Genomic DNA, 14,455 nt, shown 5'->3' with positions numbered 1-14,455 from the left:
ACAGAATCAATTTGTTTTATTTCAATAGAAATAATAATTTTTAACATTTATGGCTTTTTTTAACTTGAGACCAGATCAACCATATTTTCAATACGGATTAACGGGCATTTCGCCCAATTCTAAAGGCATAATTGAAGGATCATTTTCCATTCGATGTTCACTATTGCTCAAAAAATCATAGTCAACGCCAAGTTTCTCCCCAATTCCCACCAAAGGACGCTCCATATGTTCGGATAAAATTTGATCTGATCGAGCAAATCCATCAGGCATCATACCATGTCCACCAAACCAACCACTACCACCATGATGAACCGGGACATGAACATATTTAACCTAAAATAAGATAATTATTCAAAATTTAATTAGATGAGATCGAAAATTTGAACCTGAGAAAAATTTGAATAACCAATTTCTCATTAGAATCGATTTTCATGAATAAATTTACGTTTTAAAGTATAAATAAATTGAAATTTTTTCCAATTTGGTCGGTAAAATCAATTGTTTACATTCAATCAGGTTCAGTTAACACCAAAAGTAAACTGGTTAGTGGTTAAAATTGTTATTTGTTTCAGTTTTACGTTTCACTTGACTATAACATTTCATTTACCTAAACGCATTGAGTTCACGGTTACTCGGATAAACAGAGCGGAAGGATGTATCTTCACCATCTTCTGCATGTATTACCTTTTTGTTATTTTTTCTTATATTGATAAATTCACGAACATTTAAAACTAAAACAAATGTACAAAAATCAAAAACAGTAATGATGACAAATAATAGAGAAATTACAATTTAACTAACCTCCTTCTGAGGAATCATGATTGGATATGGCACTGGCACTGTTTTTTTCGGGCATTCGCATCCACTGCTGCTTCCTTTAATCACAATTGTGTTTCCCTTTTTCTTTTTATCATGATCTTTCAATATTAAATTTGATCCATCCATGACAATTGAATGTCCACCTTTATCTTTTTCTCCGGCTGACGCTGGACACAATTTGACAATGGTTATTAAACTAATCACTATTAAAATTGAGCTTAATCCTTTTGTAGGAAACATTTGACTTGATGCTTCCTTTGACAGCAAAAAATGGCCTTGCTGAGAGATTTGTACTGCACGATGAACAACATGAAACTAAATCGAATCAAGAAAATTGTCACCTTATTTATAAGTCGTATATTTGCGCCTTAGATCACTTTTACCGAAATCCGCTAACCAGGATAAAAGCTTATTTGTACTTCACTTTCATTGCACAGTTATTGATATCCTTGATTCACGAGTGTCAAATCTTCGTTTGGTTAATCGCTCAATTGTTATTGCCGACTGAAATAGAATAATGAAGATTTAGTAAACCTTTATACACCCAGAATTTATTATGTGATTCATAATCACAGAGTGTTACAAGAAAAATCAAATAACAATTAAAAGGTGAGGGAAATAAATTTGTAGCCAACAAGAGCCAAAGTCATAGCTTTCACTATCAAGATCATCATCATCATCTAACGGTGAAAAAGTGAAGGAGAGAAATTTTCGCTATATTTAGCCTCACTAAGTATCAAATTAAGTAAATGTTAGTTTTTGTGGGTAAATCACAATTTCAGTTGAAAAAAGAAGATGAAAAAACTAACCGTGAAGATAAATAAATTAGCTGGTAAAAAAGGTTTATATTGATTATCAAGGTACGAATCGATTTGTTGACTGAAGCGTAAGGATATTTGACAGATAACCCAACGTTTTATTGTTTTAACCTTTTTTCCGCAATTTGAAATCATTGATTCCTTCATCCAAAGCATCTCATCTTCTTTTCTGCATATTTGTTTGTGGGTTGAGGTAATTAAAAAGCTGTTAGCCAATTAACCAGTCCTTGAAAATCTGCAATCAACGGAAGACAAATCTGCAAAATAAATAAAAGCATAAAGGTAAGAAAGATTGAACAAAGTGAATAAATGAGATTTTGGGTGAACTTTCTGTTGACGTTACAAACATCTTAATATCCGATTCACCCAGTGATCCTAAATAGATAGAGAGAAGATAAGGATTACCTCATTCGTTAATGTATACAACAATTAACTCACACAAAAATTGGGAATTAGCTTGATGATGTTTGCTCTAATTTGACTGAATAATCATCGATAGAGGGAAAAAATCTGTCAGTCTAAACATTTTTTGTTTACCAGTCAAACCAAACACAAGTTTAGTCTCTTATGTGAACCCATTGTATAGTAAATTAAAGCTCATTAAAAGTGTAATTTAAGTTACTTCAATAGTCCATAGGATCCAAAATGTAATTTCATCAATGAAAGTGAAGCCAAGAGTTAAGCTGATTCCAAAATAATCATCATGAAGCATCGATGGATGAGTTACACTTTACTTGTGCTATATTATGTGCAAGTTACCCAGGAATGGTCTTGGTGGAAAGGCTCAGATGACGATTATTTTGATGGGGGATGCGGTGGATGTAAAAAAGGCTGTGGTCATCACTTTGGTGGTAAGCATAAAACCATGAATCATCATCATCATACAATGGTTATCATCGAAAGAAAGCACAAATCGCTCCTGAAAAAAATCCTTTTCTGGTGGTGGCCATTTGGATGTAAACATTTTAAGCCGGTAGTAGTTAAAACATGTGCTGATAGTTGGTGTGCATCTCATGATGACCACTGGGGAGGAGGTTGCAAGGGTCATAAAAGCCATAAAAGTCACAAGTGGAGCAAAGGACACAAGGGCTGGGATGATGATGACGATGATGATGACCATTGGCACAAAAAGAAGAAAAAGAAATCTGAAGTTCATGTTCATCACTACCATCAACATCATCAGCACCATCAGCATCACCAGCATCACCAACATCATCAGCATCATTTACATCATCAACACGAGTGCGGTTGGTGTTCACGCCATTACCATCGCCATCATCACCACGGTGCCAAAAAGGGTAAAAAGGCTAAAAAGGAGAAACACAAGCCTAAGAAAAAGAAACATAATCATGATATTATTATATTAAATGACGGAGATCATTGGGGTCATCAAGACCATTGGGATCATAACGACCACTGGGATAATAACGATCATTGGGACCATTGGGATCATGGCCATAAAGAGCATGGAGATGTCTGGGCCTGGGTTGATGGTGACCATAAAAAAAGCAAGAAGAAGATGAAAGGGACCATGGAAAAGTTTGATAAAGATGTAGATAACTATATTCACTCAATTCAGGAACACATTGGAGTGGATAGAAAAGATGTAGCTGTTAATGGAGATTCGCTGGAGACTAGGCGGATTAATCAATTAACCAAGATGAAAGATGGGGAAAAGACTAAAACAGTTAAACAAAAGAAGAAAAGGAAATTTCTTGGTTTCATTCCAATGTTCACATAATTGTTGATTAATTTTGTTTTAATCATTTCTTGTTCACTAACTAAAACCATTGCCAAATAATTTAATCTTGATAAAAAGGGCTGAAAATTTTTAGTCTAAACAAGTACCAAAAAGAAGCAAAATGAAAGTTACACCGCTGACTGTTCATTGCTGCTAACAATGGTGACTCAAAAGTTTGCCAAACCTTTCATCAAAACATGGTTAACGCGCCAATATGGCGTAACCATTTTGTTTATTTTATTTTTCATTATCACCATTTTCATCTTTTGTCTCACTAACAATCATTTTTAACAGTGTCATTTTCATTCTCATTAGCTTAATGTTTTGCTTTTGAAGTGTACTAATCAACATTTCTCACCATAGTGTTAAACAATGTTTAAAGGATCAAATAACTTGCCACCAAAAAAAAGCATTGAACTGTTCTGTCTAAATACATCAAGTGGTTTTATTTTGGATACAGTTTCTCTCAACTGTTACTTTCTTGTTATCTACAATTGAATTTGCTAAGCTGACATTTGATGATCTCTTTCAACTCCATGTGCTTTTCCTGTAAATTGGCTTGGCTTCTACTGATAATGCTGCAGTAATTAGCCTCTTGTTTCAACGAAAGACCAAGAAAAGTAAAGCAAATGAAAAGATGGAAAAATAACGCCATTCAAACGGAGACAAAAGATTCTTGGTTTTCTTTAAAAAAGTATGTATTTTTTTTATTATTTATAGCGTATTCAATATTTCAATGTTTAAAACAATGGTTACAATAGTTAATGAAATGATTAAATTAACATGTTTCTCTATCAAATTATTGTTAATATTATAGGGGGACGATGATTTGAGCCCTTCACTTTCTTCCATAAGGATGGAGTTACCCATGTCAGATGCACTTTTACTGAGATCTCCATTGAATGATGACCTTTCTGAAACTTGGATGTACTGTTGTTTCCGGTTTGATGATCCTATACGATGGTCTTTTGGATTATCTAAAACAGCAGAGGGAGAAACAAAAATTCAATTATAAAATCATGAAAAGAGATGAGAAACAAAAGGACAGTTTTATCTATTTAAATCATTGATTGAAATGGTTCTTCAAGATTTCTTAACAATGCCAGTCAAACAATTAATATCAAAACTCTTGTGGTTAACTTTCCCTTCATCTCACGTCCGTGTCACCGTAAAAAAAGTACAAAGACAAAGGTTGAGGAAAATTGAAAACAATCAGAAGAAGGATCTGTCCACAATCAAAGAAGTCTAAGAGAAACATCAAGTTGATGAGTTGAACACTATCATGTTGGCAAATCGTCTTCACCACTCTCACTCATTTCTCTCAAATCTAATTAACTTAACCAACATGGTTTTAAATTGGTAAATAATAACCCTGAACCCTGAATTCAAAATTTCAAGCTGTAACATAACTCTAGAGCGTATGTTTACACTACCAATTAACATCATTGCATCCATCAACATAAACAACTCAATCAAATTTTCAAATGTTTCTTTTTTTCTTCTCTAGCTGCAGTTATTGATTTGGATCTATTAGAAGCAAGTGGATGCAGCAAGTTGTTTGCAGTAAACAAAGGAGAAAGCTTAGTTTATGAGACAAGAGAACTGTGATGAAAACAATTGGAGGAATAACATAAATATTTTCAGATTAAAATGTATTATTTCACAAAGTTGCCATCATTTAAATGGTTGCTGTTAAAGCTGGAAATAGGAACTCAGAAAAGTTCAACACTGGCTGTTAAAGTGGAAGATCAAATGTATAAAAACATTGATTCTCATCTTCATCCCATCTCACGCTATTCATAAATCTTGGTGAAACAGTGATTATGTACCATTTAAAGTGTTTTGCAAGAATCGAGAATAACTTGCAGAGAAATGCGCAAAAATGGTTCCATCAGGTAATCAAACTACAATGGATTGGTACAAGCATTCAAAACTTATGGAAGTGCAAAAGAGGAAAAATAAGAGCTAAAAGTGGAAACAAGAAATCTGAGGAATAACTAGGAAGAAGCATTTGTTTCTTCTTCACAGGAATGACTTTCCATGCCGTTGTACAATATTTTGGAGACAAATTTTATCTCTCCTTTTTTTCATATTATTAACATTATTATTATAATAATAATCTAACAACAATACATTTACATGGTCAATGTATTTAACTATCTCTACATTATTTAACCTGTCAACTCTTTAAATTGCTCTGTGAACCAAAGCTTATTTTTTGGAGGTCATTTTTCATTACCATGGGAACAACTCATAGGAAAGAGATGAAGAATCGAGGATAAAAAGCAGAAGGAAAAAGGAAAGAAAAGATTAAAGTTTATCATTTTTCGATTAAGGTCAAATTCATTCATTGAACCAGAGTAAAATCATCATTTTTGATGTTCCAATGGCAACATGAGGAAGAAGAAAATAAAGGAAACCGAGGAATCAAAGTGAATGGATGCAGTATGCACAAAATTTCATCTTGACAGGTCGTTAAATTAATTTGTTCAAAGGAAAGAGGAGATTGAAGGAAAGAAGAAGGGAAAAAATGTTTGTTCTTTCAAATCTCAAGTTCAGATCATGATCACGATCAGAATGATTAACGTACAAAAAGCTCAAAGATGATACCATCAAGATCCATAAAGGTGATTGCAGTAGATTTATTGCAGTGACACAGTAATAGCTACAATGTGTGAGATATTACCAAATTGTTTTACTTGTTTAATGTTAAACGTTTCCCATACAATCAAAATTAGCCAACACTTTTTTTGGTGAATCGCATTTTTCGGACATTCATTTCAATGCTTATTTCAACCAATTGATTCAACACTTTGAACATTTCAAAGAAACGAAGCTTTATCATATTAATTACTCTGCTGATTTAGATTTATAATGGTTGAAAATAATGGAATGGACCAGAAAAAGAAAGATGAAATAAGCCATGATGAATGGGAAATATATTCATTTGACATGGCAATGAATGGCAAATAATGTTCATAAAGCGTAATTTGTGCTCATTCATTAAAATCGTAATACATTTTTACCAATTGATTTCAATTGTCCAACCGATTATTATCGTCACCATCTAATGATGTTGTCTTGTTAAACCTACTAATATCAATTTTTATCCTCACAAGTATCTCTAAATGTAAAAATCATTTATCATTTAAAACAGAGTTGAATGTGATTGAGACTCACAATTAATCAAATACACCTACTAATTTTTGCTCGCCTTTACAATGAAACAATCAATCAAAACTAATAAACCTCAATCCTAATCAGTTCATCTTATAATTTACTTGATCACCGATTTTCCCATTTCTCATGTTATTTTTCTCACCATTGAGACTTTGCATAGAACCTTTTCTGTTGATTTCAATCAAGTAAAGTGAGACCTTAAAACAAATACTAACATCCTCAAGCAAGATGTAACAATTGATTGTGAATAATTGACTAATAATCAACTCTTTTAGCCCAAGGAGGCAAAAATTGTCAACAAACAGTTAATAAACTAGGAAATTGAAGAGGTGCAAAGAGTTGAACTTCAATCAAATCTAAGTGTTTCATAAAAGTATAACAAAAACAATTGACTTAATTGATTAGTCTAGTCAGCTAGCGAGTAAAATTTACAATTGATTTTCCATAAATTGTCCTTTGATTGCAAAAGAAAATTGATTCACAATTTGAAATGGATGATAACATTTTCAAGTTTCACTTTTTTTCATCGCTTTTTTTGGTGCAAAATTTTCTCCAAAGAAATATTTTGCTGTTGATCGTCAATAGGTTTTACATCAACAAACTAAACCTACTGAACTTGGGTGATTGATTGAACATCAACATTGAATGTGAAACAGTTTGAAGCAACCTAAAAAGAATGGTTTAATGATGATTTGAAAATCTGGCTGAACCAGTAACCAAAGAAATTGAAAGTTTAAAAAAACCCAAAATAGTTATCATCATAATCATCGTCCTCATCGTATTTGAATCTTTTCCTAAATGATACTCGTCTTGACTATGGAAGAGTAAAAAATTTGAATTTCAAGAAAAACATTGCGTGACTATGAAACGTTGTAACCTTTAAATCAATTGTTGATCTAAACGTTGATTAATTCAGATTAGCATAGCTGAGTATACAGAAAATATTTCAATAATCAATTGGGTAAATTTTAAATGGGTTAACTTGCTACATTTGCTCCATTAGACCAAGTTTAGTCTAAATTATCGCTAACTGATTTCACCAATTTTCTCATTGATATTTGAATTGATGAATCGAGATGATTAAAACTAATAATATCGATCCTCAATAGAAACATTGAACAACTTATTTGTAGCTTCTCCAGCAACTGTTACATGAACATAAAATGCCCTCAAAATGTCTTTATTTACACTTCACTTTTAACTTTTCAAATAATTTGTATTTCTCTTCTGAAATTTTCACGAATTTTGAACAAACTGTTCAACTCTTTCTGACAAAAATTACTTTAGAAGCATTTGTCTTGGCGAAAGTACGAATTTACTTTTGAAATTGAATTTTTGAAGCTAATAAAAGTCTATTGATCTTTACATGTAGAGAGGTCTTTGGTAAAGCTTTATAATCATAGTCAAGCTTGCTTAATGAATGCCTTGACATTGATATCAAAATTTTTAAGCTTTAATAAGCAACAAAAGAATGGCCTGAAAGTGTTAAATTTTTAAAATGAAATCAGCTTTCGCCATTAAAGCTTTGAGAGGCACATTTTTAAAGCAATTTCACCATTTTTTAATCAGCTTATCGTAGCAACAATAATTGAAAATAACCTGGTAAAATGGATTTACATTTATTCATTTGGATACTTGAATGGTAATGAAACTGTTTAACAATTGTAGTTGAGTCTTGTCCAATCATTAGATTGAGCTTTCAATTTTTAGTGTACATTGAGTGTGATTTGGTTGATGATCAAATCAAGGTTGCTTTAACTCAAACACTTGGTAATGCAAAATGAAGTTTGGCTAGACTTGTAATGGTAACTTGAATGGGTTTGATGATTGAAAATGAAATGATCAAGGCAAAGTGGAGGAGGACAAATGGTTTGACAAATTGAAGGCACAAAAAGGCAAGTGAAATGGTAAATGATAAAGACAATTTGTAAATGACAATTGTCACTGTTAACCTATTGAAAATTGTGGAGTAAAAAATATTGATAAGAAAATTTAAAACGAAAAAGGAAAACTGCAAAAGCGGATTTCAATTGCTTTTTTCACTCTATTCCAGCTCATCTTTTTCATCAGGCTGATCATCATCATCATCCTCTTCTGTCTTGAAAAATGCCAATAGATAATGTGAAAAAGAGGAAAATTGAAAGAAGATAAAAAAGACTGGAAAAGTGTAATTTCTTATTCAATGTGGATTCCATTTCTTTTGTCCTCGCATTTTCCATCTTCATCCTCATCTCTGTCCTCTTCCTCTTCAACTACACTTCATCTTCCATCATCAATCACACATGAAAACAGTAAAATAAAAGTGATACTAAAAGATATCAAGAGAAGAAGAGGAAGAGCAAATCTAATGCTCAAGATGAATATGAAAGTATTTGATTTTGATGATCAATTGAATTCAATTTTTGCTTCAAAATGACAATAAACTTTCCTTTCAGATCAACAATAAGTTTACTGTCACACGGCTTATAAAGTTTACAATTGAACATTTATATTTAATTTATGGGCTTCTTTAAATTTTCTCATCCTTCTCATCATCTACCTTCAGTTTTTCATGAAACATTTTCCCCTTTGGAACGGCAAAGAAGAGAAATACATTTTTTCCAATCAAATATTTCAATTGATTTGTCCCATTTTGTCAATTTAAACTGTCACAGGTTTTGTCTGTTTAGCCAAACTTCAATTTAGATTGAACCCAAAAGGTTGATCAAGGTGGTAAAGTCGGTGGATCAAGAGGTTGGAGTGTCAACAGTTGAGGAAAAAAAACGATCAAAATATGAATGGTACTTATAATGCTGTCAACAGACAAGGAAAAAGCAATTGTCTCAATTGTCAGAAGCAACAAGAAATGGTAAAAAAAGATGATTGAGAATACCTTTTTTCCCTTTTCATCTTTTCTCCATTTTTTGTCATCATTTCAATGATTAGTGATCATTTCTTGCACCTCATGTAAATTGATACAAGAATAAAATTCATTGATATTGCATTGACAAAAATCATTCAGTTTTTTCCTTTTTTCCTCACAATACTTTAGCCAATGATGAACAACTTGAACCTCATTCATTCCTGTTTTTTATTTCAATTTCATCATAAATTCTCATTACATTTAATCTTTTCTGAATCATCTTTCAGCTGAAATCAGGCAAAGTTGAAACATGCTAATCCATTAACATTAATGAACATTTTTGTCCAATTTTCAATTCCAAGTCAAACTGAATAAAAAGTTGATCAATTTTTCATATAAACTACTAAATAAAACATTCAAATTTTGAGCTTCATTTTAATTACTTCAAGTATTAAAATTTAGTGAATTTTTGGTCCAAAAATAGATTAAGTTGTAAACCAATTTTGGACTTCACTTTTGCAAGTTGCTTTACCATCCTTTACATTTGCCCTTTACTGACAGTTTGTGTCAATTCAAAGGTCACTTCAGTCGAGACTAGAATGCATTGAAGATAACCTTTCAGAACAAAATGTAACTATGAAATTATGAAATGAAAATCAATGATCGATTGATCGAAGAATTGAGGAAATCTTCGAAAGTTACTTACCAATTAATGTTACAATTGCTTCCTTTGAACCAAGCTGATTCTTGGCCGAACAGGTATAAAGGCCGAGATCACTTTTTTGAACATTGCGTATAACCAAAGTTAAATGAGTCTTGTACTCTTTGTCTTCATGATAAATTGAATATTTTCCCGATGAACCAATTCGTTCACCATTCTCCTTGATCCAATAATTAACTGAAGGTGGAAATGAGTCAATGTGACAGTTTAAGGTAACATCTTGACCTAAATTGGACCCAACCAATTGCTTTGGAATCCAGACAACAGGTGAAACTAAAAAGACGAAAAGCGAAAGCAAAACATTAATAATTTACTAAACTTGTCTCATTGCATCTTGAAACCTTTTCCCTTAAATCGACCCTTTACTAACCAGTTTTCATGACAATTAGTCAATTATATAATCAAAGCCCAAAGAGCATTAGATTTGTAAAAAGAAGCTTTTCTTGAGCTTTTTTTCCATGAAAATTCATGTCTTTTGCTCTTCTCACTTTTTCTCAGCATTCACCTCTTTTCAGGTTAACATCATCAGATTATTATATCACTTCGATATTTAATAATTATCACGCAATGACAATTTACAAATATCATTTATTTGTATTCGCATTTTGAGCCATTTTATTGATGGTTTGGTTACAGTATTTGTTACAGTTCAAGCTTCTCAATAGCATATGATAATTTCATCATTATGCCATTGAGCCTTGCAAGTGGTTTAAAATACGTGAAAATCATTACATCTTGTATGTTAATTTTGAGGATGAATTTGAGAAGAATAACAATTTAGCAGCTTCTTTGTCACATGTCAATTTAATATTGATCAGTGTCAGGGAGTTTGTTTCAACATCTTGTTCAGGTTGGCGAAAAGGTTTCCAGCAATTTTGGTTCCAAAATAAAATAAGCATTTGTTTATTGTATTTAACAAGTTAAGTTGACACTTGGAGAGAAAATTGATTTTTATGATTCACTTTAATCATTTCTTGAAATACATGAATATTTCAAGGGAAGCTGTTGAATAGTATTATGTAATATTATGTAATGTTAACACTGTACACATGGTCATGAGTTGAAAGGAACGATGAAAATGAATTGGACTGGAAGATGTTGAACGAATTTAATGAACAGAGAAAAAATTGATTAATAATTGAATTGACTTATTCACATCAGGCAGATGCCACATTAAACAATCTTTCAACATTTTAATTGAAGAGCTAGATATTTGTTGCACACAACAATAAAGATGTAAGGTGTGACCCATGATCAAGGGTTAAAGACTGATGCAACAAGCAAGGGTTGTGTTTCAAGTGTTAGTCTGGGTGAAGCTAGTTTTTTGTTTGACCGATAGGGAGTTGAACTTTGACCATGGGAAGAAACATAAGCAAAATAAGCAAACTCTTATCTTATCTCCGTCGTGGCCGAGTTGGTAAACCCCTCGTTTCTTACCGAGACATTCCGTGTTCAAACCTCGAGCGTAACCTACTTAAAACTCCAACCCCTTTACCTTTCCCCTACACTTGGAACCTTTTCGTACAAAAATGACTGGGAAAAAATATCAGCTGACTAATACTGCTATTGTTTCGTTTGAAAATATAGATACTGAGCCCGGTGAAACTTGTCAATGTCAGTGGCGATGTCGCTCTCCGAAAGATGACAAGTGCAAAATAAACATTCCTGAATTATTCAAAAAATCGCGGGCCAAGAAAATAATGCAATCATTAGAAGCCGGAGGTGACTTGATTGAAATCATGGCTGACTCCTTTGATTCAGCTGAAATCATTGAAAAGGCTGTCAAAAAGTGGAAGAAGTGGCGACGCAATGGAAAGAAATTGGTCAAGCTGTTTAAAATAATCAAAAATTGTATAGATCTGGCTAAATGAAATAAACAGCTTCTCAATCAAAATGGGTTAACATTGATTTGCACAGAATATCGAAAATCGCGCTTCTATCAGAGTAAACAGTTTCTTAACTTTACCTAACCCAAACCCAGTATAACCAGACTAAACTACACTTAACCAGACTTAACCTGACTTGACAGTGACTAACTTTACTACCTAACTTAACATAACATGACTTAACTAATACTAACAGGGCTTAACAGCTGCACAAAATATCCCAAATGTACCCGCGGCGGTCTTGGGATATATTTTACTCAATCGATATTTAATCGCGAAATCAGACCAATCTCATTGATTAACTACATAGATTATGAAACCTGGCCATAAGGGAAGTATGGTTAACACTAAGGTAAGGTAAGACTGCTGGTTAGGACTAGTTAACTCAAGTTAACCCAAGTCGACCCAAGTTATGTTGGGTTAAGTTCGGTTAGGTTGAGTTGGTGAAATAGGTGAAACTAGTTACTGAGTGCAATCATACAACTCATTAATTCACAAGTCGATTACTCAATCTAGATGAACCTTATCCACCCAACTGGCTCAACCTAACTAATCACATACTTATAAGGCATGACATAACATGACAATCGATGATTGACAGTATGAATGATATACAAAGGCAGAGTACCTGCAAGATCAAAGGTCTTCCTTGGTACGATTGACAATACCTATGAGATTTGATGCTATTAGACATCATAATCTTGCATATAAGTTCAAAATAGTCATAATGAGCAGTATTAGTATTGAGCCCTGCTTGTGCAGAGCAGATCGCAAATCGATCCGAGAAACTGGTATCAAACGGTTATAATACTGCGCTGTTTCGTTGACTCGCAAACGTACCAAGTAATGGTTACTCCTGCTAGATGTGCTTGCATATTCTAGTGGAAGAAGATGGATTCTACAGAGTTTTCCTTAGAGAATCTCAATGCACATGAATCTCAATTCATCCCTGAATCGATACTCATGTAAACGCTTTTGTGTTTTATTGCGTTAAGATTGGATAGGAAATCGAAAGTTGAAATCGAGTAGACATAATGAGCAGAGCAACAACTTAAGATTATGTAAAACTGCAACATTGTGACGATTCTTAAGACTAATGCCATTAGTTGAAGGAAAGGTAAGAAAAGTAAATATTAAAGTGCAATATTTTCTCACAAAGCAATTTATTTTATTCATGTTTAATCAATAAAAACATCATGAAAGTAATTTAGACACAATTATTAATCTGAATGAGAAGCATTTGAGAAGCTAATGACATTATTTTTCTGTCAATATAATTATAACTTTGAAACATTGTTATTAACCATTAAGATAAAGCTCTCTGAACAGCATAATAAACAAGAAATGATAATATAATTACCATAGAAGAATAAAGTTGAAATATTTCAGTCACCAATAATGATAAAAATAATTTTCTAATAACAACGTTATGTCAATCAAAAGGTTAAAGATAATGACCTCAACTTGTCCTCCATTGTTTCATCATTTCCTCATTTCCAATCTCATCTCATGATAAAAATCAGTATATTAAATGTCAAATGAAAATATCGCAAGGTTGAACCTGCAAATTGAAAATCCAATGCAACCGAGTAAAGGATAAATTTGACTCGATTTTACACAAGATTTTGTTGACTCTTTCAGCAAATGAAATTGAATGAATTGTTACTTTCGATCAGCATTTAGTATCGTTGGCAAGTTGTTTTAGTTTGCAATTGAACATAATGTTGTCATGTTTTGTGCAAAAGTAACAATAACTTTCTGTTAATATTTTTATTGCAATCCAGACGTAATCTTTACTTGCCTCAAGCTATAGATGTAAAGTTCTGATATGCATTCTGATGTTTGATTCAATATTATTGTCACATAGATACATATTTTGTTGGACACAAAAAGCGCATCCTGACAGTTATCAATTTTCTGGGCCATTTTTGTTCAACATTATTTTCATCACTACAATCATCCAGAAGGTAAAACTAATAAAGTGTAACTTTATATTTACTGAAAATCAAATGTTTAACAGAAACAATATTGACCATATTAAAGTCCAGTAAACTGAAAATGTTTATTCAACTTTTCAACTTAACCATTTTAAATTTACTTCATGATTCACATTATTGTAGAGATGATATTCAACTGGAAACATTTCATTAAGTTATTCAATTTTAATCTTTTATTTACATTATTCAAAATGAAGGTAATAACTGAACAACACTAAAAAAGGCTCATTTAAGGTTCATTTATAAAGCTTGAGCTTACAGATAATTTTCAATGTTCATGTTTATTGCAATTTCAGTTTCAAATATTGTCTTCATATTCTCATTATTTAGCTATCGATTAATTATTAGGTTTATTTCATTTCAGGAGTAACAAAGACTTTGTGTTCAATCGGAATTGTTGGTAATTTTATTGATCATGAATTATTGTTTCAGGAAAATTGAATTACAATTC

The 14,455-nt window shown here is 32.3% G+C and overlaps 3 protein-coding genes across 8 annotated transcripts in view; 1 reads left to right on the top strand and 2 right to left on the bottom strand.

The window, feature by feature from the left end:
* Window position 1: 1 nt before the first annotated feature.
* Window positions 2–2,217, bottom strand: LOC107365571 (uncharacterized). Of its 3 annotated transcripts, none has more exons than XM_025162811.2 (4): window positions 2,076–2,217; window positions 1,629–1,894; window positions 802–1,323; window positions 2–333 (listed from the first exon to the last, which is right to left on the bottom strand). In XM_025162811.2, exons 3-4 carry the CDS (start codon window positions 1,057–1,059, stop codon window positions 88–90), a joined length of 504 nt encoding a protein of 167 aa, XP_025018579.1. In that variant the 5' UTR covers window positions 1,060–1,323; window positions 1,629–1,894; window positions 2,076–2,217; the 3' UTR covers window positions 2–87. The 3 variants fall into 3 exon arrangements, 2 of the variants coding, with proteins under 2 accessions (XP_025018579.1, XP_015788593.1); XM_015933107.3 differs by having other exon boundaries at window positions 2,043–2,184; XR_016200988.1 differs by lacking the exon at window positions 2–333 and adding an exon at window positions 1,393–1,499 and having other exon boundaries at window positions 1,206–1,323; window positions 2,043–2,184.
* A 123-nt stretch (window positions 2,218–2,340) lies between these two features.
* On the top strand, window positions 2,341–6,411 carry LOC112539955 (uncharacterized). The gene is made up of 3 exons (XM_025162809.2): window positions 2,341–4,072; window positions 4,196–4,737; window positions 4,886–6,411. Exon 1 carries the CDS (start codon window positions 2,341–2,343, stop codon window positions 3,376–3,378), a length of 1,038 nt encoding a protein of 345 aa, XP_025018577.1. The 3' UTR covers window positions 3,379–4,072; window positions 4,196–4,737; window positions 4,886–6,411.
* Window positions 4,052–14,455, bottom strand: part of LOC107365563 (lachesin) — a 78,332-nt gene continuing 67,928 nt past the window's right edge. For 2 of the 4 annotated variants that reach the window (XM_025162808.2, XM_089270214.1), the window contains exons 5-6: window positions 10,107–10,394; window positions 4,052–4,355 (exon numbers count right to left, since the gene is read on the bottom strand). In XM_025162808.2, coding sequence (XP_025018576.1) covers window positions 4,093–4,355; window positions 10,107–10,394 — 551 coding nt within the window. In that variant the 3' untranslated portion in view covers window positions 4,052–4,092. Of the gene's footprint in view, window positions 4,356–9,608; window positions 10,035–10,106; window positions 10,395–14,455 lie in introns of those variants that run through there. The other 2 variants (XM_089270215.1, XM_089270216.1) reach the window with 2 other exon arrangements.

Source organism: Tetranychus urticae, chromosome 1, assembly GCF_039701765.1.
Source record: "Tetranychus urticae isolate SD_2017Ah chromosome 1, NJAU_TeUrti_SD_1.0, whole genome shotgun sequence".
Classification (NCBI taxonomy): domain Eukaryota; kingdom Metazoa; phylum Arthropoda; class Arachnida; order Trombidiformes; family Tetranychidae; genus Tetranychus; species Tetranychus urticae.
Note: the sequence above shows the minus strand (reverse complement) of the source record. Positions and strands in the feature narration are given on the sequence as shown.